At 42.2% G+C, this 27,722-nt stretch overlaps 1 protein-coding gene across 13 annotated transcripts in view; it reads left to right on the forward strand.

The window, feature by feature from the left end:
- LIMCH1 (LIM and calponin homology domains 1) overlaps nucleotides 1-27,722 on the forward strand; it is a 299,516-nt gene that overhangs the window by 189,402 nt on the left and 82,392 nt on the right. For 9 of the 13 annotated variants that reach the window (XR_013999527.1, XM_081146873.1, XM_081146868.1 and 6 more), the window contains 4 exons: nucleotides 10,335-10,441; nucleotides 14,820-14,850; nucleotides 17,237-17,347; nucleotides 24,057-24,252. Coding sequence is in view for 12 of the 13 variants with exons in the window: in XM_081146873.1 (XP_081002999.1) it covers nucleotides 10,335-10,441; nucleotides 14,820-14,850; nucleotides 17,237-17,347; nucleotides 24,057-24,252 (445 nt within the window). In the remaining variant the exon portion in view is untranslated. Of the gene's footprint in view, nucleotides 1-10,334; nucleotides 10,442-14,819; nucleotides 14,851-17,236; nucleotides 17,348-23,338; nucleotides 23,667-24,056; nucleotides 24,253-27,722 lie in introns of those variants that run through there. The other 4 variants (XM_081146875.1, XM_081146870.1, XM_081146877.1 and 1 more) reach the window with 3 other exon arrangements.

The raw sequence follows: 27,722 nt of genomic DNA on the forward strand, positions 1-27,722 counted from the left end.
CGATGGAAGACGAGCTCCAGCTGCTGTATTGGTGGGGGGCTGTGCTTGAAAAAGCTCCTCTAACAGTTAGTTGGGTAACATCTGCCTGCTTCATTCTGCGGTTGGTCCTCTTTGGCCTCAGTCCTGTTAACTGGGAAACTGAGGCAGCATTATTACAGCTTAGTGCACAGGCTCTTTCAGAAGAACTTCTCTAAAGGAAAACTAGATTTGACCAGTTGTAGGCAGAATGCTAACAATGGTGGTAGTAATTCTATATTCCACTCTCTAGGAACTTTCAGAGGAAAATCCACATCTGGTGCACTTTTGCGAGGATAGCCAGTGTTGTGCTTTTGCCTGCCCTGGGCCCCTTCCTAGGGAACCGCATTCTTACTCTTTTGGACACTGTCCCCCTCCCCCATTCCTCCCTCACGATTGATTAGAATGATTCATGGTCTCTTTTACCCCATCCCATTAGTCACTGTGGGAGGGAACCTGACCCGAGGCAGGCCAGGGAGGGTCTTTCCTTTTCCTGGGATTTTTTTCGACCTGCAAGTGAAAAAGAGAATTAGTCCTCTCAGAGGTGACAGCCATGGGGCTGAACTGTGGGAAGCAGGGATCCATGTGGAGAAAACCTGTGTGCAGTGAAAGCAAAGAAGCCAAATGCAGAGTGAGCAGACAAGAGATGAAGCAGTTGCAGGTTCCAAATACACGAGGCCTTGGTTCTCAGTTCTTTCAAAGGGTCAGCTGCATCCCCACCCTCCGAGGCTAGGATGTGCTAAGCTCTGCAATCCAGTGTAGGCCTGTTTCCATCTGGGCTTCTCTCACTTGCAAATAAGAGTCCCAACTCTTACCATGACCCCTTCCTGTCCAAAGCACTTAGCACATTGCCTTTCATACAATAAGTATGCAATAAATATCCTTGAAAAAGTTAAGCCAGAGTTAATATAGCATAACCGCTGGCTGTTTGATCTTCACTCTAATGCACAGTCACATTTTGCTCCCATTGCTGACAAAATGTTAACAGATTGTTTTCAAAGGCCTTAAAATATCCAACTTTAAATCTTGGGGGGAAAAAATTAGATACAGAACGTGGGATGGGGGAAGCGAAAGGATTTAACCCTTGGGGGCTAATGACATCTGTCTGTGGATGGGGAAGAAGGTGAAGGCATGGCAGAGAGATTGGAGAAGGCAGAGGAGGCTTGTGAAAACCTGGGTGGGGACTAGGGAGGGACCACGGATGCCCAGAAGGATTACCCAATGGATGCAAGGGTCCCACTGAGGTGGCAGCTCATAAATTTGTAGCAGCTCCAGACCCTATAACAGCACCATTATTTCCAGTAGCACCAGGAGCAGAGCATTGGGGATTTAGGGTTATCAGTAAATAATACTCTTCTCTTTCCCTCTCAGCTGAGACATAAACACAGGAGTCAGAGATCAAAATATCAGCTTTACTTCTCATGACACAAATAGGACAGCATGGGCTTAGAGCCGCAGCCAAGTGCATTTGCTAATCCTCGCTCCTGAATTAAACAAATTCATCCACCCATTCCTAGCACAGCTGGTCAACCACAGCCTCCCCCGCAGAGAGAAGCCTCTTACCACATGGCAGAGACGGGACACATGTGTCCTGCAGACAGGCTGTCTTCCTCGAAGAGGAAACCCATAATGGCTGAGCCGAGCATGCCCACCCTTCTCCCCAAGCTGAAGCTACCTTGGGGAGGACCAGCGAGGGGCCAGGAGTGCTTCCCTGCCTAATAGAAAGACCGAGAAGCAGGGACGTTGAAGATGCGGGCAGTGACTAATTAAAGAGTCACGCTGGCCTGGACTTGATCATGAAGGAAATTAGGCAACGAGGGGAGAGGGTAGTGGTCTGCAGGAAAAAGGCAAAGGATGGGATGAAAGAGCAGGTGTTATGGGGGAGAAGTAATGGGCACCCTGAAGGAGAGGGGCTAAGTCCAAAGAGTAGGGTGTTGGAGTTGAAGGCTCCACAGGGCAGGTCTGGGTGATGACTAGGTTTCTGAAATGGAGCGTGTAAGTAAAAACCGTTGGAACTGAGGGAGTCAGAGGACTAGAAGGCCAGCTGTTGAACAGGTTGCCCACGGAGAATTTAAAGTCACCTAGAATGTTGACTACATTAAGTGGTGACCCGGGTGCCAGAGTCCTCTGTGATTGTGACATAAACAATGAGTAAGATGAAGGTTATTACAGTGAGCACCTGATGGCTCAAACCTCAAATGAAATGGGGATTGTTTGTGAGAGTGGTAAAGGGACGAGGGAGCCTGGGGCAAGCAGGGCGCCTTACCCGCAGCTTTCCTGGAAGAAACAATCGATTGGCCAGCCTTCCTTGGGCCTGCCGTTCCTTATCATCTCTTGCCTGCTAAACATCCCCAAAGTGTCTCTCTGTGGTTTTTTCCCATCATTCTTAGTTTAACTGACTTTTTAGTTTCCTGCAATCTGGTTTTTACCCTGTCATTCCACTGAAATTCTCCCAAAAGTCAGTAGCATCCTTCTAATCAGAAAGTCCATTCATTGATGTCCATTCCTAATAGGCATAAATATCACCATGGAGAACATGTGCCTCTTTCTATTCTGAGCACTTTACGTATAGTTCCATACTTAATTCCACACAACAGCCCTGTGACATTATCAGCATTCCCATTCTTAAAATCATTCATTCATTTATTCTATGCGTATTTATTGAATGTTTACTTATTGTACCAGAGATCGTTCTAGATAATATCTAGGTTAAAAAAAAAAAAAGGCAGTGCAGAGGCCCTGGCAGGTACCTACCTGGCTTGGTTAAGGACGCACAAGGAGAGGGAGTGGTGGAGATGGGGTCAGAGAGGTAGTGGGCAGCGCACCCTAAGAGAGCCTTGTAGGCCGTTGCAAGGACTTCGGCTTTTAGAAGAGAAACGAGGCAGAGACCAGGTGAGCAACTTGCCCCAGGTTTTTGAGCCAGTCAGTGGCAGAGCTGGAATCCTAGATGTGATGCTGTGTTTTCTGGCACTGGACACGCGGTGCTCCCCACACAGTGCTCTCACTTGGCCTCCCTGGCAGTCTTGCCTGGTTCTTCTCCTGCACTCGTTTGCTTCAGGCACAGGGGGCTCCCCATCCTCCAAGCGTCCTTATGTGTCAGTATTCTGGCTGGTCCTGTTTTAGTGTCTCTTGTTCTGCCTGAACTGTCCTGGCAATATGTTCTCCCCTCTGTCTGCTGTGTGCGTGTCCTGGTGCATTCCGAACTTACCTATGCTGTTGGGGCTGCACCTCTGAGCTCCAGACCCAAATATAAGCTCCCAGTAAGCTATGGCTTTTGGATATGGAATGTTCCAAACTTATTATTTCCATTTCCCAAAAATCTCTCCTTCCTCCATTCCTGCAGATGGGTCCCAATGGCTCAAAACCCCAGCATCACCCCAAACGCCCCTTCTCATCCTCTGCTCCCAAATCCACTCCATGACCAGGCCCGCGAGGGATGCGCACTCTCTGCTTTTGCTCTGGGTAAATGCCACATCTCCCCCTGAGCTCATGTGATAATCTCTTGGACAGACCCTCTCCGCCTCTTGGATCTCTCTGGCTAACACCCCACACACTCTCCTGAAATAACAGACCGGGGCTGCTCTTGTCCTCAGCTGGTCCTGATTCCCCACCGCCTGGAGAACAGTCCACATTCTTGGCAGGGCGCTCACAGCCCTCCTCAAGCTGACCTTCGTCACTCTGTCCATCTCCCCAACCTTTCATTCTCCCTGTGCTCCGCCCCGCTTCTGCTCATTTCCCACCCATAAGAGTTTTTCTTCTCCTTCAAGCAGCCACCCCGCTGCCACCCTCTGGGCTAAACCTCCCCACAGCTCCTCCAGGGAGCCAGCCACTCCTGCCTCTCAGCCCAAGGCCTGGTATCCTCGTTAAGGGCCCCAAATGCACTGAGAGCCTGGCGAGTGCTGACTGTTACTGGGTGTCAGCCAAGCGTGGCTGGAACACATACAGGCTGGGAGAGCAACCGTGAACACTCGGCAGGTACAGGAAATCCCCAGATTCTATTAATTGTGGGGGAAGTTCCTGGAGATAGTTTGGTAATATATTCCTTCAGTTCTGAATTTCATAATTGCGTTTCTGTTAAAGGGAGTTTGTTTGCTTCAAATGTGGAAAACCTAACAAAAACCATGTTTAAAGAAAGCCTGATAGTTCAAACAGAAAAGTAACATGAGGGTTAGTTACTGATTTTCTAAAAAGATCTGGGTCTTCTCTGATATACTTGCAAATCTTTCTAAAGGATCCTAATTCTTATTAAGATTTTTTAAAGCAAATATTTATTATAGAAAATGAATTAAACTAATAAATTCGCCAGATGTAATTAATCCCAGTTTACATTTTGATATTCCCACCTAGTCTTTACATTTACAGAAATTATATGGATGCTTTATATATATTGCATTTTAAATACCTGGTGGTATAGGCATCTGGATTCATTGGGAACTCAAATGAGTATTACCTTCATTTTCTGTGAAGTCCACATCCACCATCATGTTGACCTTTCCCTACTGGTTGTAAAGGAAATAAAACCAAAGAGGTCAGGCAGGAAGGGGGCTTCCTACCGCCTGTCTGGTTTCCCTAGAGAACCACTAAGTGCCAGTGCCTTCCTCAGAGCCAGAAAGCTACGTGCTCCACTGCAGTGGATCAGGAAAGAGAGAAACCCCTTGCCCGCTGGAAATGACAGCTGGGGAAAGGGAAAGCAGCAGGCAGGTCCTTGCTTGCCTTTTGAAGACCAGAGGGAGAAAGGCCTGGGTGAGGCAGTGATGCGTCTTGGGTGGGGGGGTTGCACTGGAATGAATTGCTAACCCACCCTTCTCCCCTCTCGCTCTTGTCCCTTCCTCCCTTGGTACTGCTATGGGCCAAGGAAGCCTTTCTTCTGGCCTCTGGAATCCTCCATCCAACTCCAGCCACAGCCAAGAGGGGCGTGTGGTTGGCATTTCTGAATACAATTTCCCCGTGAAATGTTCGGCTCAGCGGTTAGGTTCCATAATGCAGTTATTACTCCCCTTCAGGGATGTTGTGGATTAAGTAGGCTTTTCTGGCCTAAACTGGGAGCCACTATGTAAAGATGACTTCTCTGGGATAATTACAAATGATGACTTATAAGCAGCTACCTTACAAATGGACTTTTGGTACATAGCCTGTGCCTAAGTTTGAAGCTGCCTGTGGAAAGGCACCAAGTTGACAGCAGTTAGTAACAGTAACTAAACAACAACAGCAACTCTTTTTTTTTTTTTTGCCATCTCACAGGTAACTGGCAAGGGCTTTAAATACACGCTGTGTCTGTTTGTCATGACTGGATAAACTATTCTTCATCTCACCTTCCATGGCCCTTTTTTGACCTGAGTGGACAAGAATATCATAATAATAACGTCTCTATAATGAGAGTCCCAGACACTAGAACACTTTGTGTTCTTGCCATACATTTTCTGTAATTCTCATGTCCCTATTAAGTTGATGGCATCCCCCACCTTTCAGAGTAGAAATGTGAGGATCAGAAAGGTTAGGATCTATGACCAAGGTCACATAGCTAATAAATGGGTGAGGCTGGGATTCTAAACAGAGCGCTTCTGACCCCAAAGCTGTTATGCTGTGTCCCTCGATATATTTGTGGTTCTCTCTTTTCCATTGTCTAATTTGAAGTCAGACCTCTGTTTATATGTATCTTGAACAATTCCAGCTATTCGATAGATCATGAAAATTAATCTTGAAAATAAGATACTTTTTTAATAAGTCATTATTTTATCTATTAGAATGTCAGCTCCATGATGATAAGAATTTAGGATTTGTGTGTGTGTTTTTGTGTGTGTTTTTTCCATTCTTTGAGTACTTAGAACTTAGTGCTTACTTTGTTTTAAATATTTAATAAGTTCTTACTATCTGCTAAGGACACTGCTATGCTCTGGGGGTAAAGACCATCCTGGAGAGCAAAGTACAAGGACTTACTCAGAAAAGAGGTCCCGTGGAGGGTGGAAAGCACAGGCCTCAACCCTGGGCCCCTGGGGAATATTTTCATACACACAGCAGGCCCACAAATTAATGAAATGGGAAACCACAGGGCCAAGAACAAGAAGGAATTAGTGCATGGTAGTTACATAAACGGCAGTTTAAATCCATATATTCATATGAGTCTAGCACAAAATGGGCTCTGTTAGGAACTGTGTGTTACACATCTGTGTTGGACGGAGACTCACATTGCAGTCCTTTCCAGCTAGCCAGGAATGGTCACTTTCCATCAGTAGTTCTTGAACATTTACCTCAGTGACTTGGCAATAGTTGTCTCTGAGGTGACCAAGTTTTCCCCCTGAATTGTATCAAATTGGTTTTGCCGGTGAAGTCATAATCCTGTGTGGTTGAATACATTTCTACAAATTTAAAAAACTTTTTTTCCAAAAAAATTTTTTGAAAATTTTCAAATGTACAGAGAAGTCAAAAGAATGGCATGGTGAATGCCTGCATGCCCGTTTACCTACGACGGGGCCTGTGGACTCCGGCTCCAGGCCCAGCGCAGCCTAATGCCCATTTTTGTAAATAAAGTGTGGGAATACAAATCCTTCCACTTATTTATGTATTGTCTGCTACAAAACAGAGGTGAATCACAAAGCTGTATTTACTATCTGACCCTTACAAAAATGTTTGCCGATCTCTGACCTGGATTCACCAATTATGGATCTTTGGCCATGTTTGCTGTATCTCTTTCTCCATGACAGGCAGACATTCTCTCTTTCTCTCTCTCTCTCTCTCTCTCTCTCTCTCTCTCTCTCTCTCTCTCTCTCTCATATGAATGCACACTAACACATTTTTGGCCCTGAAACATTTGAAATTATGTTATAGACATTATGATACTCATCCCTAGTAAGTTATATATTTGCTTAAAAATAAAGGCATTCTCCCTGGCTGGATAGCTCATTTGGTTAGAGTGTCATCCTGATACCACCAAGGTTGCTGGTTTGATCTATGGTCAGGGCACATACAAGAATCAACCAATGAATGCACAGATAAGTGGAACCACAAATGATGTCTCTCTCTCTCCTCCCCCCTCTTTCTCTAAGATCAATCAATCAGTCAAGCATTCTCTCCTATAACCACAATCTCATCATCATCACACCTAAGAAAATTAACATTCATTCAATAACATCATCCAACATATAGTCCATATTTAAACTGGACTTTCATAGCCTTATTTACATTTCCCTTTTGGATGAAGGCTCCAATCAAAGTTCATCAGTCATGTTTGGTCATCATGTGTATTTAATCTCCAATTTTGCTTTTTCCTGACACTGACTTTTTTAAAGTCCTAAAGAACTTTTGAAGCTTACAAAATCATAATAGGTTTATAATAATACTACATTAGTAAGAGTCAAATATAGTGCCTATTGTTGTAAATCAGTGTCTTCCACTTCTCCCCTGGAATGGAGATGCTCTTGTACTGCTTGGCTTCTGAATTTAAAACACTACTATGTGCATTTGACTTGGAATTTTAATGTGGAAAAATTGCAGTGTGAAGAGCAAGGCAGATGGGAATTTGCAAGTTGCATTTTATATAATTAACGGCACAGTGCTTCCTGCCTCTCCGGTGGCGGCCCCTGTTAGCTCTTGGCTGGAGGGTTCTTCCTTCTGGCTTTTCTCCTGACTGGGGTCTGGCTCCCCTCCAGCATCATTAGGTTGCAGCAAGAAGCTGGAAGGAGACCTGCAGCTATTTAAATCTCCCAGCCCAAATTGTTCAGCCTGGCTGGTAACACAATGCTTTTGTGTTTGCAGCCTGTGTGCTGAGTATACAGCATGGTGCTCAGACACCCATCTGGGCATGTGGGTATCTGGGTGTGCATACAAAAGTGTGCCTCATTGCCTTTCTTGAGAACCCCAGTCATGTCCTTCCTATGGGACTACATGGTAGTTACAAGTCTGCTTCTCTTATTGTGGTCCCAGATGATTCCTAGAGAGTACCAGGACACATCCTTTGCTTTCCTCCAGGGAGGAAGTCCTTGGAGCTTACAGGCCAACCAGAAATATAGATGCATGCCCTGGAAAAAACTTACCTGAGCAGCTATAAATCTCTGGAAATGGGAGGGAACATAGAAAAACTCCAAGAAGAAATTCAATCAGTAACTGAGAGAGAGACTGGCCAGGGTATGGATGACTTCAGAATATGACCAGCTCATTGTCAGTCTACAAGAGGCCTTGTGAATGACACAGGTTTTGTGAATGGTGGCACATCTTGCCTGCTGAAAAAATCCAGGAACACAGGAAAGAGCACGTTCCCGGAAGGGCCATGGAGGGAAAGTGAGATTGTAGTATCTCCACATTGGTCTCCCTGTCTCCTTCTACCTCCCCATAGGCCTACCCCAACCATCTTCTTCTGCTGCAGATCTGGGCATTCAGACTATGGCCCCTCTGGGAATTCCACAGCCTGCCTTCCATGACCCTCAAGGCCCTCTGTGAGCAGCCCCTGACTCTAGCAGCATCTTCCTTTGGTGCTGACCTCAGATTTCATGCTTGAGTTCCTCATGTGTGCCGCATTATTTTGCATCTCCATCCTTTGCTAGTTGTATGACCTTGGGCAAGGTGCTTAATAAATAGTTCTGTGCCTCAGACTGCTCATTTGTCAATGAGGGTGAAAGTACCTACCTCCTAAAGTTGTGCAGGGGCTAAATGAGTTAATAGATGTAGAGCTCTTGAAAGAATGCTTAGCATATAAAAAGGGCTAAGTAATGTTAAATGCTAGCAGTTTATTGCTATTGCTCTTGTTGTTTTGAGCCTGAATGTATCATTTTTTTTATTGCCACATAGAAAATTACTATAAACTTAGCACCCATTTAAGTCAACACCCATTTATTATCTTAGTTTCTGCAGTCAGAAGTATGGACATGGCATGACTGAGTCCTTTGCTCAGGATCTCTCAGGGCTGAAATCACAGCATTGGCAGGGGCTGAGGTCCTGTCTGAGCTTCGTCCAAGCCTCTTCCAAATGCGATTGTTGACAGGATGCAGCTCCTTACAGCTTTAGAACTTACGGCCACCAGGACCTCTGACTTTACCTTCCTTTAAAAGCTCCCCTGATTAGGTCAGACTCAGTCGGATGGTCTTTCTTTTGAGTAACTCAAAGCCAACTGGTTAATAACAGAATCACAGACCAGCTTTAAGAGGCAGAGACTTGGGCATGCCTGATAAAATGCCTCGCATTTGTGGTTCTGCTGGCACTCAAGGGGAGGGGGTTGTACAGGGCGTGTACACCGGGGGGTTCTTGGGGGTCATCTTAGAATCCTGCCCGCACACTGGATAACTGGGAAGGACGTTGCTTTCTGTTCACTTTGTTGAACTGCACCTGGGTGAATACATGATTGAGTAACCACCGCCATCATTTCAGACTGTTGTAGCACCTTTCTTGGGGTGTTCCGATGGACCCACACTGATCTGGCTTCCTGCGCCAGCCTCTGTTCTTCCTCTCCTGTAATCCTCACCCGCTGACGGGGCCAGCCAGCTCCTCAGGAGTCTTTTAGGAAGAGACAGAGACTGGTAACTGTTGACCCTGCTGCAAATGCCCTGGAACACCAAAAGGATGGCCTGCAATTGCAGTCCCTTCCAAGGCCATTTGTTTATTTTTAATGGCTCCCCACAGATGAAGACTGGAACCCCCCCCCCCCCTTAATTGTCAATTGTGCCGCTACTCTGCCAGTTCAAAGTATATTTGTACCTGCTAGAGACAATTTTCACTTGGAGGGGATGGTCTTGGGCATGATTTTCAACAGCTTTCCTTGCTCACCTTTTTTTTTCCCTTCTCAATTAAGTCTAGATTTTTTCCCCATTTAATTCAGTTGATTGCTCACAAAAATGTGTTATCAGTGAAAACCCACTGATAAAGGATGTATTTTAGATGATCAATGAAGAAAAACTTGTTGAAGATGACACTTGGGTAGTAAAAGCATTTTTTTTCTTCTTCATATATTTTGAACCAGATTCTAGGCAATAAGACACGGCCAAAACTTTACGATAGGGAATATCTGGTTTTGGAGTATAGTTCCTCCAAAAGATGCTAAGTTCCGTTTCTCAATGTCATTTTACTTGCAGTCTTACAAAAATGTGTTTAAGTAAAGGGAAAAAATGAATTGGCGTGGCTGTGGGTTTAGAAGTTTGAAGTGTCTGTTTACTCTAGCATATCCTAACAAAGTATACTTTTTTTTTCTTACCCAACAATCCATGATTTAGGCCTGACTCTTGCTGCCTTAACGACTGACAACCCTCCAGTAATTTAGACTATTGAAGAGAAGTGGCTGGTTCATAAAGATAATATATAATAATACAGACTTGTATTTCTTTTCTTCCTCCCAGGACAATATCATCTTATTTTTGAGAGGGTGTAAAGAGCTTGGCCTTAAAGAATCTCAACTTTTTGACCCTAGTGACCTTCAGGATACATCCAACAGAGTAGCAGTCAAGTAAGTAACACACGATTTATGTTTAAGGGAAATTCATTTATGGTTTGATTTGCAGTTTTGTGATGATGTCTTAAGGTTTAAGAGGCAGAGAATTGGGCATGCCTAATACAATAAAAATGTGAAAGTGAAAAATCAGGCTTTCAAAACAAGACACATTGACCTTCCCTCTGTGTATAGCTTTCATTCTGATTAGACAGAATTTTTTGAAATGTAAAAATTACTCCTTTAGAGTTAGGATGTTGAATAGAAGGAGAAAAATGTTAGGTGAAACTTAAAGGAGAGGGAGTCAAGGGAGAAATACACACAGAATCTGTGTGCATTAGACAAAAAGCTTTTATTGGCTCTATTTGGGCATTTGAATAGGGTCTTGGAAGACTGCAAACTTGGTAAACAGATCCGAACTCTGTTTATTATGCAAAGAGAGCAATAGATTATGGAGAAATCTCTCCTTCATTTACATTTGTAACTGTTTTCTCATCTGTGTCAGTGATCAAGTTCTTTGAAGATGGATCATTGGCCATTTGGTTATTGTTGACTGTATCTACTCAATGAGCCATGTTTGGGGCCAAGGAATTCTTGGGAAAGAATGTCAAAGTAAAAGAAAAGGCCATGTGCTTCTCTGTAAAGAAACAGATCATGACCAGAGTAACGAGAAAAAAGGTCCTTATGAGATGGTAGAGATAACTTTCCTATAGTTTAGAAGTCCTTTAGACTCTACAGATTTCATAAAAAACATTTTTCACTTTAGTCAAGGAATATTTGGCATGAATATATCTGAATAATAAGCTTAATTCCACGGGAAGAATCTGTGGATTGGCTAGACTTCCTTTGATTACTTTTGGGTTATTTTATTATAGAAGAAAAGAAGAGGAGAGAGAAGCCAAAATTCAGAGTTGTTAATTTTATACCATTTGACAGTATTGATTTTTTTTTAAGATGATGGGGGAAAATAATTGGGGAAAGAATGGAAACTACTGAATGAAATCCAGTTAGGAAATTATGTTGGATTTTATGATTTGTGACTGGAAATAAGGGGGAGTCAGCCATGATTGATTACATAAAAATCTCTTCTCTGTTGTTAATGTGTCATTCTTTAATATTTCTCATGGAAAAATATTGGTGAAGGGCAAAAATAACAGAATAAAAATTACGATATTTGAATATGGAAGCCACCGTAAACCTCATTTTAGTCATCATATGCTCCATTTGTTACTGTACCCAGCCTCTATAAATCATTGTTCATGGTAGGAAATTGTTTCAGGTTCTGCCTCATCTCACATTTGTAGCTTTACCTGGTGGCAAGTGACCAGAAATAATAGTAACTGTGTAACATCATAATAATTCATCACACACACATTGCTTGGAAGGTGGGAGAAAGTTCACTGTGACATATTTATTTTTTCTAGAGCTACTTTAAATTAATATGCTACTAAACCAGGAGAATTCTGAAATCGGTTTTGGAAATTCAGAATTTCTAGCACCTTTCTTGCTTATTTCAAAAACCTGGGCAACAGGAAGTTGGGGTCTCGGCCCTCCCTCTGCACCTTCCTAGGTCTGTAATCCTAGGCGAGCTCCCTCATTTCAGTAGGGTTTTGTGTTTTCATCTATAAAGTGGAATTGGACAGAATGTTCTCTCGGGTATGAGTCCAGCTAAAATTCGCTCAGTGCAGATCTGAGAAGATGGTTCAACCAACTTCTGAAAAAAGAGACTTTCATTCAAAGGCACAGAAAGCCATTGAAGGGGAAGAAGTCACCTAGACCAGGGGCACCCAGACATGGTCACTCCTCAGTTACTGTCCCGTCTTGCCCTTCTCCTATTTTCTCTCTCCTTTTTCTTGAACTTTCTCTACACCTCTTTTCCCCATCTCCTTCCCTTCCCTACGCTTCCCTTTCCCTTATTCTTGGCTTTCTGTCTGCCTTCCCTTTTGCATTTCTGCGCTCATTTTCTCCCCTTTTTAGTTTTCCCTTCGCTTGACATTAATATTTTCTTTAGGCAACGCTTTTCCACCGTCTTCCCCCATGACACTATCATTTTTCATTCATTCATTCAACAAATATTTACTGAGCAGCTACTATGTGTCAGATACCTTCCAGTCACCAGACAGCTGGAATGGTCAGTGCCCCCTGTTTATGTGGAATTTACTCCCAGTGTCAACAAATGAGAAATAACTAAGTAAATAAATAGTAATTGCAGAAGGTGATGAGCGCCGAGAGGAAAAAAATAGATGATATGCTAGTCAAGAAAAGCCTGTCTGAAGAGGCGGCGTTTCAGCTGAGGGCCCAGAAAAGCCCCGTAAGGCATGGAGTGCAGAGGAGCACGCAGAGAGGCCGGGGAAGGGAAGCCGCTGGTGTTTAAAAAGAAGGGCAGCCAGCCTGGGGAAGGGTGATGGGCGAGGATGAGTGTGGCGGGAGGGGCAGGCCACAAGCGGGTAGGATGCTGAACTTGGGATACTTATGGGGGAAATGTTCTAGCTCACTGCATGAATATTTAGAACATAAATAATTTTATATTAAAATTATGCCATTAATTTATCAGCAGTACTTAGAAGATCGTTTCTAGTGTTAGTGAGGAATGGCTTTCTACTTAAAACTTTTCTGTACAGGGTGCTGGTTTAATTTGGCACTGTACAGGAGGCGTTTGTACCAGACGTAGGTTTTATAGCTCTCGTAGATTCAAGTAAAACTGCTGTCTTTCTCTGCTTTTTGCTCTGAGAGCTGAGCAGAACGTTAGCAGAGAGGGAGAACACCCCCCTAACACCAATTAATAGCATCAGCAATAAGTTATAGGGGGTAAATCCCACAGAGGAAATTTTGATGCTTTTCTGAAATTGTTTTTTTAAAAACACTCTTTAGTTTAGTTTTCATTGTAGGTAATTTTTCTTACATTTTTTTTGAGAAGTAACTTGAGTAGACTAAAAAGAAAAGAAAAAAGGAAAAGCCTGCAAATGATTACTGCATGTGTAATTTAGTGAACTCTACCTGTAATGGATGCCAGACAACCTAGAGGGGGAATGAAGGCCCAGCCCAGAGGGCAGGCAGCGAGTATCATTCCAGGGAATTGGAACAATTGGATGAAAACGAGGGGAGACTTTCCATTGCCCCTGAGGATTTCTCTGAAAAATTGGGGAAGCATTTCCACATAAATGATTGCTGTGGAAGTCATTCAACAGATATTTTGTGAGCTCCAACTATGTGCCAAGCATGATTTTTTTTTAGAACTGGGTCACAGTTTTAATCAATGAACTTTCATTGTCAATGCAGAAAAAGTCTTGTGTTCCCTGTTCTTGTCTTTCATAAAAATTTCAAAACTTGTATAGATTTTTTTTGTTTTCATCTGATTTTTTAGTGAAATTTTAAAAAATTCTGGCAAATATCTGACATATCATTTTTTCTGTTAAAAGAAGGAAACAGGAAAACATTCTCTTAATTGAATCCAAATTGGACCAATGCTTCTTTTAATCCAGGTCCCTATTGATGGGTTTAACTTAGTATATACTGCTCTTTTCTCTTTGCTCGAACTTCACCTGAGCTAAAATCGTGCACCTAGTCATGGATAGGTACTTTGGGTCAGAATATACGGCAATGAAGTACTTGGAGTCTAAACACTTGAAGGAGTTCTTGACTGGCTTACATGATAGTATTACATTCTCCCTCCCGTCCCCCCACCTGAAATTACTGGCGGGGGGAAACAAATAAACTGTATTTGTTTTCCCTACTCTTTATTGTTGACATGTTAAAGGAACTTTGGGATAATTTGGAGGAAATTTTTATATTTCACTGTATGAATACTTAGAAAGTACCACCAACTAATTTGTTTAGAGTTTGAGAATAAATATTTATGTATATTTAAGGATGCACGTGTGTATATTTAAACACAGTATGCATATTTTCTCCCTTGTAGCTAATTCCCAACACTAATGTATGTCCAAAGCAGAAATGACAAATATTTGGGCATATCTTTTGCATATCTTTTCAGGCCTATTTAATGAAGGTTTTAGACCTTTGTTAGAAGTACTTGTATGAAAAAGATTTGAAAGTGCAGCCAGATTTCCATTTGACAGTGGTTTATAATCAAGGCAGAATTTTACTTGAACAGTTAAACTTTGAGAAATCAAATATAAACAGTCTTGGATTTCAATGGAATTCTTTATTTTCCAGATGTTAAATAGTATTCATCCTTTCATGATGCACTATGAAACTTCAAGCCTGCCTTATATTCTCTAAATAATTTCACCAAGTACCTGAAACAATAATCAGAGGACTTAAAAACATTGTTTTCCTGGTTTTATTGTATTCATTAATTTAAGAACGTCTTAGGAAAGATCACAGTGAAGAAACTGCTGTTCTGATCACATTTTCTTTTCTTTTCCTTAATCAGGAGCCTTGATTATAGTAGGAAGCTGAAAAATGTAAGTGTTTCAACCTCACTTTCCCGACTTATGCCTTTGGACTTTGATGGTTCAAGTGTAAAATTTCGTTCGTACATTCACCGTCTCTCATATACCTTGCTAGAAAGAGTCCTAGGAAACTAGCATACGTGTCTCTGGTAGAATAATTAATGACTATAATAGAAATAAAAATGGTAGATTGGGGGGGAGGGGTCTCTTTAATTAAATAAATGCTCAGTCCAGACATAAACAAATGAAAGCCCTTGCTCTGTGATTCAGTTTCTTAAACACAAGACGATATCTCAGCACTGACGTTAGTTCCTTTCGTTGGTGGGCATATTTAGGATTAAATTAAGCAGTTGGACAAATGGTTTTAGGGAAAGATCAGCACAATATGAATAGGGTGACTGTAATGGGCCTGTACTTTTTTCCCCCCTATTAACCTTAGAGTTTTTATTAGTACTTCCCAAAATCAACGTTTTAGAGTTAGATCTTATTTTCAAAGTGTATTACTGCTCTTTTTTTCCTTCCATATTTTTTCTCTTTATTTTTTCCCATCACCATTTACCCCCCCATACCCTCCTCCACCGCCACCCCCCCTACCCCCACAATCACCACACTGTTGTCCATGTCCATGAGTTCTTTCTCTTTTTTCCCCATTTTTGCTCAATCCCTCCATCCACCCAGCCTTATTTTAAGGTTAAATCGAGGAATGTAAGAAATGGCCTTCTGCATATAAAATAGAAAAATTATCTGTGGCCCCCCCTTTTTATTTTCTAGGGTGCTATTATATTTGATTGCCAGTCTTATTCTTACCTTCTTTTTCTTCTTCTATAAAACTAGGGTGATATGCCATTTTCCATCAGACAATTTTAACCAAATCAGAGAACCTATCATCTAAAACCCAACACAGTTCTGTTTTCCATTCTCCTGTTACACCTCTCAGGATAGCCTCATACTCTTAGCACACATTAGTTATTTTATGGTCCTAGTTGATGTTCTGATGTTTGGAATTGTCTGTTCTCTGGAAATTTGTTTGTAAGCAGTCAGTTAAGGAAAAAAAAAAAAGACTTTCTGGAAGTTTTGAAGGATTCCTGAAGTAAATGTTTTCCACAGAGGTAGAAAACCAAGTCATATTGATGGTGCATAACTGTATTTTGGGCCTGTTGTCAGCTTAACCCATGCGCCCATAACATTGTCCAAAGCATTTTCTGGCCTAGCAAGTGGAGAGGGGTAGGTACGATAGGGACTTCCCAGCCTGGCTGAAGCAATAAGGCTGAAAGGGAAAATAAACCATAGTCTCAGCTTTTCCGTAAGCTTCAGATCCCAGTAACTCGGTGTTAAGGATTCATCTTCAGCCAACCCCTGCTGGGTTTTATGGGACCGTTGGTGTAAGAAGCATTTGTTCTTGTGGACAGTTTCTTTGGAAAGACAGAACAAAATAACTTAGGGCTGTAGCTGCAGACCACTGACTACTCAAACATTTTAAAACATGTGTAATCTCTATGACTGTTAAGATAGTTTAATTGGCAATAACCTTGTCCAGGCTAAATATTATTCTTCTCAGATTAATAGGAGTCACCTGTACCCTAACACTAAGGGTCTGCACATTGTATTCTTCCTTACATTGTTATCTTCTGACTTTAGCTACACACGTTGTGTTGATCTTGTGCTGGAAACCACTAATGAACCTTTGTCACTTCTTTGGGATTTTTGCCATTGGTCTTAGCAGAACCTCTGTGCCCACAGGTAGAAAGTGTAGGCCTTTGAAAGCACCTCTCTCAAAAGGAATTGACAAGCTAGTCATTACTTGTCTAGGTAAAGACTCCAGAGTTTCTGAAAAAGTTTGCTTCTTAATTTTGAATATTTAAATATTTCATTATACAAAAATAATTTGAGAGGATTTATTTTTCCTTCTTGCTGTTGTATAGATGAGCTCTTCCTAAAACTGGAGTCTCATTTTAACTGCTGAATCATGTTTGTGTTGACTGATACAGCATTAGGTTCTTATTAAAATGAGTTTACATTTGCCCGGCTCAGTGGTTGACCTATGATCCAAGAGATCGAGTTTCAATTCCCTGTTAGGGTGCATGCCTAGGTTTCGGGCTCAATCCCGGGTGGGGGGCTTGCAGATCCCCAGTGGGGGGAGGGGCATTGCAGGAGGCAGCCGATCAATGACTCTCTCATCATTGATGTTTCTCTCTCTCTCTCTCCCTCTCCCTTCCTCTCTCTCAAATCAATAAAGACATATTTTTTTAAAAATTAGTTTACATTTAATGGATACTTCATGGATGGTGGTTTTTGTAAATCAGTGGATTTCCTATTAGTGGAGCATTATTGATTCCTTAGTTTAAAAGTCATTCTTGAGAGAAAATTGTCCTGCTCTTTTGCATGGTTTTGTTCACAGGTATTAGTTACCATTTACTGGCTGGGAAAAGCGGCAAATAGCTGTGCATCCTATAGTGGAACGACGCTGAACTTGAAGGAGTTTGAAGGCTTGCTGGCTCAGATGAGAAAGGTAACTTGGCTTTTCTTCTTTATCCCCCGAGGTTTAGACAAGGTTTAGACAAAAGAAACCCATTTGTTTGTTTTTAAGATCATTACAGTTCTGCGTGGTGGAATTGAACAGGCCAACGATGTCATGCACTCAAGGAAACGATGGCTTGTCTCACCAATGATGTCCTTACCAGTGACATCTTTGCCTCGTGCATTCCACGCTCACCTGAACTTTCATACCCTTTGGAGAACGGGAGATCTGAGCTCATCCAACTTTAATTCCAAAAGAGCAAATTCAGTCTGTTAGTATACGGCTTTGTGTGCCAAAGAGCTCAGTGCTTGTTTTCTTGGGGGAATAATGCCTGAATTAAACAATACAACATTATACAAAAATGAAGACTTTTTCTGCACTTTCGTCATAAAGTTCATTTTGCTTACCCATCAGGGCCTTGGTGTGGGTGTGGTAGTGTCAGCCAGGTTCTTGCCTGGGCATCCATCCTGGACAGGCTCTGATAATTAGGCACATTCTCTTCTAAGATGTGCCTTTCGTGGCCATTGTAGTTGAATGAGCTGGAAATTTGGAAAACATTTTTTACAACATTTAAAGCTTTATTTGTTTATTTGATTATGGGAAAGACCTGCAGTAAGAATTTGTCAAGGAAACAGTGGGACAATTTATGTGTGCCTGCCTGCGTGTTCCTTTTTTAGGTTCAGCAGTATAGATTAACTTATTCAGAGTGTTAGGATATAGTATTACCATGGAGAAGCCCCACCCAGCCAGCTTCAGGAATAGGTGAGGCTGATTTGTAATCAGGAGCATTCATGGGTTTTGGATAAGGCCTACATTGTGGCACAAGTCAATTAAGGCCTTGCCCTTCCTTTTTCTCCAAAATGTGAACTAACTGCACTAATGGGACCTCACTGAGAGACAGTCCATGCTGTAAAATTTTTTGTTTAATACTGAAAGCAAAAATTTGCTCCAACTTTCTAATAAGTTAGTCTTCTTTCCTTGAATTAAAGCTAATAGCCCTCACAGTTCTTTTGCCTCACAGTTCATTTGCCTCAAGCCAGTCTGGCTCATGTATTTATAAGTGGACAGTGCTTCAGATTGGTCGTAATACATATAAACAAAGTTTTAAAGCTAAATCCCTTTAAAAATAGGACAAACACACCTACTCCATTAAGCACAACGCATTGTTCTTAGTGTTTCTTAACTCTTATTTGTTCTTTAATTCTTTTATCTAACTCTGTGGTTAGAGAAAGTACAAATCCCATACAGACCCATTCTGGATTTGTGAAATCTATACTTTTTTATATATTAAATTTGGATTTGAATAATGATAGATGGGTCATCTCTTTTAAACCATGTATTTAAATGCTGTGCCTCACAGGTCCCCTGCTGGATTCTCCTGGATTCTGATTTATTCTTGTTATTGGCATTTCTTACCACTAGTCCAGCTCCTCTTCAATCTGAGCAGCTATTGGTTCCTTCAACTTTCTTAGCTTGGCTTTCTGTTGAGACAGTTGGTTGTTTCAGCTACCTTGAAATGGTCCTTTACTGTGAACAGCTGTTGCCTTTTTCAATGAATATAGTAACGCCACAGGATGTAGGAAAGTAGTTAGCATCACTGGACAAAACATGACTTAACTAAAATGGCCAGCGGTGGTAGTCCCATATTTCTATAGTGAGAGTAACTCACCTGAACTTCACAGGTCTGTCCAATACCTGGAAACATTAGTTTATCTATAATATATATTATTTCATTTTCTCAATTAGGATTGAGTTCAGCTGGGAAATGCAGAAGAGTCTAACAGTAGCTTCAATAAGGTAGAATTTTATTTCAAAGTCACATAAATGAGGTCTGGACACGAGCAGTCCAGGGCTGGCATGGGCCGGTGATCATTAGGGACTCAGGCTCCTTCGGTCTTTTTGCCCCGTCGCCCTCAACCCACGGCCCCGCACCTGCTGGTTCGACGTGGCTGTGCGAGCTTCAGCCGTCATGTCTACATCTGAGTCCACGTCCGAAAGGAGAGAGGAGAAGTGCCTGCTTCCTCCCTTTAAACACTCTTCTGGGAAGTCCCACACTACACCTCTGCCTACATTCAATTGACCTAATAAATTTGGTCACACATCCGTGCCAAGCTGTAAGGAAAGACTTGGAAAAAGTAGATTTTATTTTAGCTAAAAACTGCGGGTATTTTCATTGGAAAAGGAATGGAGAACAGATATTGAGGGACCACAGTCATCTCTTTTGCACATATACAGACTGAAATAAATTTGAATTTTTTTTCTTTCACAAAAAATACTAGCCAGAAATTTTTTATATTCTTCTTTTTATTGAGAGAAACGTGCATAAAAATTATTAACTATGGTGCAACTTGTTAAGTTCTGTAATACAAGTAGTATATATAGAGCCCTTAGCATAAGTGTCTGGCACATAGTAGGCACTCATAGTCAGTTGCTATTGATAGATATAAAAAAGGTCTCTGAGCGCAGTGACAATGGCCTTTCACTGAGCCTGGGTATGTCAGAGAAAGTCTTCCAAAGGAGGGAGCACCTAAATTGAACAAAGGGGAGTTACTCTGGGAACACTGAGATTGAAGGCAAGACCAGGGGGATGAGGTGACCTTTGGGATTTCAGAGACTGGAATTAGAAAGTCAACAGTCTAGGTTCTTCTCTATGTCTTTCTCTCATCTCTTCCTCTCTCCTTCTCACTCTCTCCTCCAATAGGCAGACATTTCCGTACATCAGGGAACATGGCTACAGCATCCCCAGCATTACCTGTTTCTAGCTCCTTGTCCAGAAAGTCAAGGAATTCTTCCCCCTAGCCCCAGCTGTAAAATTCCTAGATGTGTACCCTGACCCAATGTGGGTTCTTTTTCTGAACTAGCCACTGTGACCAGGGGCAAGGGGTACCATGATTGGCCTAAGCCACCACTGTCCCAGGAGGTGGGGGGTGTTAACCAGATCAAGGGGATAAGGGGGGGGGGGATGCAGTGCAGAAACCCAGACCTCTCTGCTCAACAGAGCAACCACCATCAACTTCTCTTCCCTTAACCTGCCTTATTTTCAGTGATACTTACCACCTGACTTTGTATTTACTTATCTCATTTCTGTTTATAGTTTGTCTTCCCAACTAGAACATCAGGCCCATGAGGATGGGGTATTTATCATTTTGCAGAATGTTGTGTCCCCAGCACTGGGACAGTGCCTGGACGTAGAAGATGCTCAGTAAATATCCATGGAATGAAAAGCTTCCCCAAACCAGAGTGTGTTGGGTGGAGATGGGTCATCAGGCTGGAAAAATAGAACCTGAAAATCCTCCAGAACAGGATTTTCCCACCTTATAAATCACAAAGGAAGCAGAAAATGTTGGGTGGTAAAACAGAGGCATTTGGAGTTTCTCAGATACCATAAGCCAGCCATCCACCAACGCTCGCTGGTTCTCATTATCTCTGACAAAAGGGACTAAGAAGAGGACAGATGAGTGGAATAATTCAAAAATGTCATGGAAGCTGGTTGTTCTCACCCCTTTGATTAACACACTTTTACTGGAACAACTAGCAATTAGCACAATGGACAGATTGGAGTCTTATCTCCCTTCCTGGAGTGTTCACTGTAGAAGACAGAATGCTACTGGGCTCCTAGGTGAAAAACTTAGAAGACATAAGTAGACCCCAAGGAAGAATTTAAACAGTGCTAGTCTTTGTGTTGGTTTATGTCTTCTACTCTCTCCCCATAGCGTATCTCTAGGTGACTTGACGGAATCCAGTACAATTGACCATTCAGCGGATATCTGCACCTTTATTTCTGGCTGAAGAACCAGCTTTTTGCTTCACCCTAAGGTTCCATGGGACCAGCATGGCCAAGGATGGCCATGGTGGCCTGGTTTTCACCTTTCAAACTGGCCATGCCATTCAGCTCCCAGCTCTCAATCGATTGAGGGTTTATTCTTGGCTTTCTACACAGTCATGAACAGAACATCCTTTCTGTTTTTCTTTCCCATAACTAGCTGTGAGAAAGAAGTTCCAAAAACCATGTTGACTTTTCCTTCCCTTCTCTGCTCCTATGGTTTGTAGAGTGGGGTGGGAAAAACATTTGGGCCTTTGGGAGAGCCTTTCTGATACTATTTTCTTGAAAATCCAATTTTGTGCCCCTACTCCAAGCAGTTTGTAAAATTTTGTCATTTTTAAATGTAATGAGTGGCACAGCTTTCTGAGAATCTGCCTTCCCTATTGGGAAACTGGGTCAAAGCATCTAGATACAGGATATAAATGAAGGAGAGAGAGGAGTTTCAGTGTGTATGTAAGGTTGTGTTCTTAACTACATTTATAAATTTTGTGTGATTTATGTATTGCTATTTACATACACAGATGAATACATAGTAGTAATTATAACCAAAGCTAACTCTTCTGAGCGCTTATCATAGGTCAGGCATTTTTCTGAATGCCTTGCATGTAGTAACACTTAACCTTCCCAGCAGTCCTATGAAATAGATGGTATTATTAGCTCCATTTTACAGATGAGAAAACTGAGAGTGGGCAAGGTAGAATAACTTGGCTAAGATCATACAGCTAATAAGGTGTAGAGCCAGGATTTAAACCTAGTCAGTCAAACTTCCAAGATATGCCATTAACCTACTCTAAACTGCCCCAAACTGCCTGTCTTTTGCAGCGTTTATAGTTTGGGGACCTAGGCGTGAACAGCTTTAGTGAAGGGCATCATCCAGGCTAGCGTCGTCCACAGAGTAAGGAGGCAGTGTCTAGTCATTGGAAGAGGTGATGATGCTGATGGCGGCAGCTGTAGCTACACCAGAGTTGATCAAGCGGTGTTAGGTTTTACCTTGGGATTTAAAGACAGAGGCCAGTGTTGGGGTCACAGCTTTGCTGCTTACTATGTGACCTCAGGTTATTCTCACTGATCTTACTTTTCTCTTCTGTAAAATGGGGGCAGTGCTAACCACATCACTGGAGGTGGGTGGGAAGAGTAAATAATATAATATATAAAAAGCACCAAGCATAGCCCCAGACATATAGTAAGTAGTCAATAAAAATTATATTCATTTTTAAGCATTTGTCTTATTCTCAGTGGGTAAATAATCCAAGATAATTGTTTGCCTTTCTGAAGAAATTAAATACAAAAACATATCCAATTTAGATTTATCCTGAAAAAGTTAGTCATGAGGTCTTCCTTTTCCAGGCCTGGCTTTTGTTCAAGTCCTGGTTCACTTTTGACCTTCAAGTAAACTACCTTAATTTCCATAACTGGAATGTCTGGCTTCCCCAGAGAGCTGTGCGGGCTGTGCGCACCCGGGCCCCCGTGACCCCCTCTTCTTCAGGGGCACTGGTCAGGCCCCGGTGTGGAGACTGTGGGATGCTCCTCTCATCCCTGCCCTCCTGTCTCCCATTGCCTTCTCTTCATGCAAAACCTGCGTGTGCCCTGTGAACTGCAGCCTCCGTCCCCTCCAAGGGCCTCCTGCTGGGGACTGTGTCAGGGTCTCTAATGGATAGAAGCAGCCGGAAAGGCACTTTCTACGAAGGCAACGCTGGCCCCGGCGGGCCTATGAGCCAGTACAGAGTTTCCAAAATCTCAGATATGGACAGTTCTTTTTTTCTTCCCATTGGGGATGTGGAGGGGACCTTCCCGAGCATCCCAGGAAACCCGCAGCGTGACATTCCAGTCTTTGCAGATGAGAATGTCATCCACAGCCCCGATCTGAAGCGACCGCCTGGGGGAAATGACATTGGGGTTTATCTTTGAGTGACCAGAGTTATTTTTGTTTTCGTCAGCCCGGACTATTGTAATTAATGCTGAGACACAGGCGGCAACAAGGCTTTTATTATAACGCGCGGGTGAGGATGGCTTTGCCTGACCTTCCTCCTGCTGGAGTTCCAGTGCCTTAGTATGTGCTGCTTGCGCTGAAAAGAATTTATAATCGCGGGCTGTCAAAGAGAGCCATTGTCCTCCCTGCTGCGAACACGTGGGGCAGCCCGAGTGCTCTCAGCTCCCCCCGCCAGGAGCTGGCCGCGAGCAGAGCGAGAGCAGGCCTGGATTCTTCTGAGGCATCAGGAAAAGCATTTTGCATATTTTTCATTGCCTTTTTTTTTTTTTTTAACTTTCTGCCTCAGAAAGACAGCTCCCTTTCAGAGCAGGAATTTCCCTTCAAGGTAGCAGGAGAGGGAAGCCCGCTGCTCCAGGATTTTACGGATCTGATTCTGTTGCAACAACAAATGCTGCGTGCATTTGCCAGATCGCATAAACAGGAGCAGTGACACCGCTAAACTCGGGGCTCCGTCCCAGGACAGACATGCGGTTATGGATTCGGAAAGGCGGGTCAAGGTTAAGGTTTTAGTTTTCTTTTTTGGTTTGCTTTCATCTCTCATTGTATTCTTGTGAATCCAAACTTGATGGTCTTTTATCCGTCCTTCCTTTGATTTTTTTTTTTTTAAACATTGTGGAGTAGGAGTTCCTGGGAATTTTTTTTTTTTTACGGGGGGGGGAGATTTTCTGACTAGGAAAGTTGCAGGAGGGAAGGGTTGAAATGAAATGTTAGCTTGTAGATGACAATCCATTTGATAACTGGTTGCCATAACCTATCCATACTGATGCTAGATGCAGGATTTTTTGGAGACCACCAGACTGGTTTTCTTGGGATTGAAGGCCCAACGTCTGTTGCTGTAATGTCTGTTGCTATAATGTCTGTCATTTTTAAATTTTATTTCTGGACAGGAGACTGATGACATTGAGAGTCCTAAGCGCAGCATCCGAGACAGTGGGTACATCGACTGCTGGGATTCCGAGCGCAGCGACTCCCTGTCTCCCCCTCGGCACGGCCGAGATGATTCCTTCGACAGCCTGGACTCCTTTGGCTCCCGTTCCCGGCAGACACCTTCGCCAGATGTAGTCCTCAGGGGAAGCAGCGATGGTAGGTTGGAGCCTTAATAAACTGCACGTCTTAGAATTAAACACAAACAAGGGCTGCCTTGTGGCCAGCAGAGGAACTGGCGCTGGGAAGGAGGAAGCTGGTAACTCGAAGCTGGGAGAAGAAAAGGCTGTTAATGCTGGTTTTTGCGGGCATTAGAATTTCGGTGGGCTCTGCCAGCAGCCCGTTTGAACATTGCCTCAGTGAGCATATCTTCTGTTGGAAAATGTGTGACATCATTCCTCCCTGGGTCGCAGTGAATCGAGACGCTGTGCAGACCATTAGCTCAGAAAGCGTGCCAAAGGCTTATGTCCTGCGGGCATGAGGAAGGGAAGTTGGAGTGAGTACCACACTGTGTCAGTGAAAACGGATCCCCTTCCAGCCCACTGCAAACACTGCACACGCTGAAAAGAGCTCGGGCGCCTGGAATTCTGAAACTTTAATCGGCCCGGTGGGCAGTCTGTTTGAGGCGTATGATACCCAACCGTTGACGAGGCGATGCAGGTGGCCGTTAATGTATAGGACACAACCCTGCCTGCCTGCCCTGAGGCTGGGTTTCATTTGAATCCTGTGGGTTTTATATCACCTGTAAGGGATGATCATTTTTCTTTACAAAAATGGATGGTCATGCAACCTGATATCAACTTGATGCATACTTTCCAGAAGCTGTTTACCTTAGTATTTTGCACCTTTGAACTTTTTAGAAGGGGCGATGGGTTGGTTCTGCATGTGCAGACTTGCAGACAGACACTAAGGCTGGTGGGGAATTTTCTGTTTGTATTTTTTTTTAAATCTCTTGATGCTAATATTTTTAGGGACTTAAGCCTACTCTCCAAGATGAAAATTATCTTTTATAGCTAAAAGATTCCTTTCAGCTATAAAATTCTATGATACTAAAATATGTGGATATTTAATGTGTCCAGGTTCTGAGTCAATTACCCAATGGCTGGTATCTCATTTAGTCCTAAGCACAGATTATGACATACGTAGTATCTCACTTAGTACCCCCACGGGGCTGTGAGATACTCCTTCTGATCCGTATTTTACAGATGAACCTTAGAGAGGTTAAAGAAGCCTCCTAACACTGGCGAGTGACAAAAATCACTGTCAGTAAGTAGTGGAACGTTAGCCTCAAGAACTGTGAGTCCAGATTTTATACTCTTAAGCTTAATTTACCCACACTTCTTTGTCTGCCTAGTAGATTTTTTAAATTCTAGAATGCCTGGACTAATGCTTTGTTCAGTACTTAAACTTCCCAACAAATAGATTAGCCTCGAGGCCACATAGTATGACTCCTAAAGAATTCTAAGGTGCATTGTGAGGTACTTGAAAAACATTTCTAAAATTTTATATGACCTCTTAAGTACCACCCACAGTTTTAGAAGTTATAGTACCAAGTGCATGATCCAGTTGAGCTTTCACATAACTAAAAGGTAGATGGACGTTTACAAAACCTATCTTAACCAAACTATTTTATCCATATTATTATGATTGTTTTAAGAAATTATTATTATTTTCCTCATCTTGGCTCTTTATAACTGGTGATGTAGCCCCTTTATCCTGTCACCAGCTTCCAGGGGATCAGAGTGTATGACAAGCCACATCTTGAAGGGATTTGAGATGGTGGTTGCTCATATTGTAGTTGAGCAGAGGCACAATTTAGCCTGCGACGATTAAGATTGATAAGCTAGAGGTTCTTTATAAATGTTTTTTCCATCCAAAAACTAACATGAAATTGAGCTTCATAAGACGGCATCCATGAAAAAGCATCTTAAACACAGATTTCGCCAATCAGCCTGATACCTTCGGGCTTATGTTCTTGATTGTAAACTAATTAAGGCCTAACGAGGTTTTAAAAGAAAAGCAACACATTTTTATGTGCCTTTTAAAAAATTAGTATAATTTTATCCAAGTAGATGTTGTATTTCCTTAGAGTTTATGGCTTTTTTTTTTTTTTAATGATGCTAATCAAGAAGATTGCTTGTCCTAATGAACACTTTCAAATTTAGAAGAAAAAAATTTTTTTAAGTCTTGAAACTTTATTTCCTAGGATTCCTAATCAATTAGGGAAAGTCTAACTCTAAAATTCTCCAACTCCATATTGTGTCAGTATGAAGAGCTTTTGTTTTGTTATTATTGAGGCCCATTGACCCATTCAATAGGCACAATCAAGGCCACACTCCCTAGAGGTGCCATGATTCTATGGGTTGGACCAAGTAGAGTAGGGATGCTGTAGGTCCCCAGGGTCGGGTCAGCCAGCCTGTCTTGCTAGATAGGTGCCAGTTCCTCCCTCACCTTCACTGGCATTCCTTCTGAGGCCATTTAATGAGCTTCATTGAGGAGGAAATACAAAATTAAGAACATAATCTATAAATCTGATACATTTTGTTGAATGATTCCTCTTATGGGAGAGAAATAAGGAATGAGAGAAATTACAGTGCTAAAAGAAGATTAAAAAGCAGAGGGTTAGGGGTGTGTATGGCAAAGATAAGCAGACAGAAAAAAGGGTCCAATTTGCTGTAAGGGAGAAAAATGTAGCCCCATAGAAAGGAAGGATCAGGCTTTGATTTAAACTTTTTTAATAAATAAAAAGGGTGATCTGTTAATGTGTTAAACAACCTATTTTAAGACTTTCACTCAGTATATTATAGATAATATGTACTTTCTAGATACTGTACATAAATGAGGTTTGTTGATTATAGGATTTTAGAATTGAGACAATTCTAATCCATTACTAAGCCTTTGTAGTTGATTGAAGAATCATTTTCTTTCATTCATGTATTTAACAAAGTGCAGGGCTCCCTCTAGTTAGATGCTTTAAGCAGAGGACATTTCCCAAGAGAAGTATGTCCCAAAGGAAGAAACTTTGGGCCGGGAGTCTGAAAAACAAAATTGAAGTCCCTACCTATTACTAACCAGCTATAGAGAGGGGGCTGTCTTGGCCTCTCTGAGCCTGTTTCCACCTTTATAAAATGGGGATAATATTAAATAGGAAAACAAATCTAAGAGTTTGGCAAGGTGTTTTTTTATAAAGCAACTCATGGGGCTCTACACATTTTATGATGACACTGAGACAGATATGCAGTACTTGATAAAGGACTCGGGGTCGGAGGGAGCTAAGTTACAAATGAAAAACTAGCAAGTAATGAAATGGTCAAAGCCTCAGAAGGAAGACTGAGAGCAAGTGCCATGAATAATTCATAAACCGAATATTTTATCTGCAACAATGAACAACTTGTTTATGGTCAATGCTTTTAACTTTACAGTCTTTTAAAAGCCATTAAATCACTTCATCTCCAGGGCAAATCATTTCATTCCTATTTTATAGAAAAGGACAGTCAAGTGTGTGAGAGGCAAGCCTAGGAGCCCACAGCTCACTATTGACAGATCCAGAACTGTTCGGATGTAAAGAGGAGCCAGCGTTTATTAAGCCCTCACTGTGGGCCAATAATTTTACATGTATCTGTTCCTCC

The sequence above is a fragment of the Miniopterus schreibersii genome (genome assembly GCF_964146895.1).
Source record: "Miniopterus schreibersii genome assembly, chromosome: 1".
Lineage (NCBI taxonomy): Eukaryota > Metazoa > Chordata > Mammalia > Chiroptera > Miniopteridae > Miniopterus > Miniopterus schreibersii.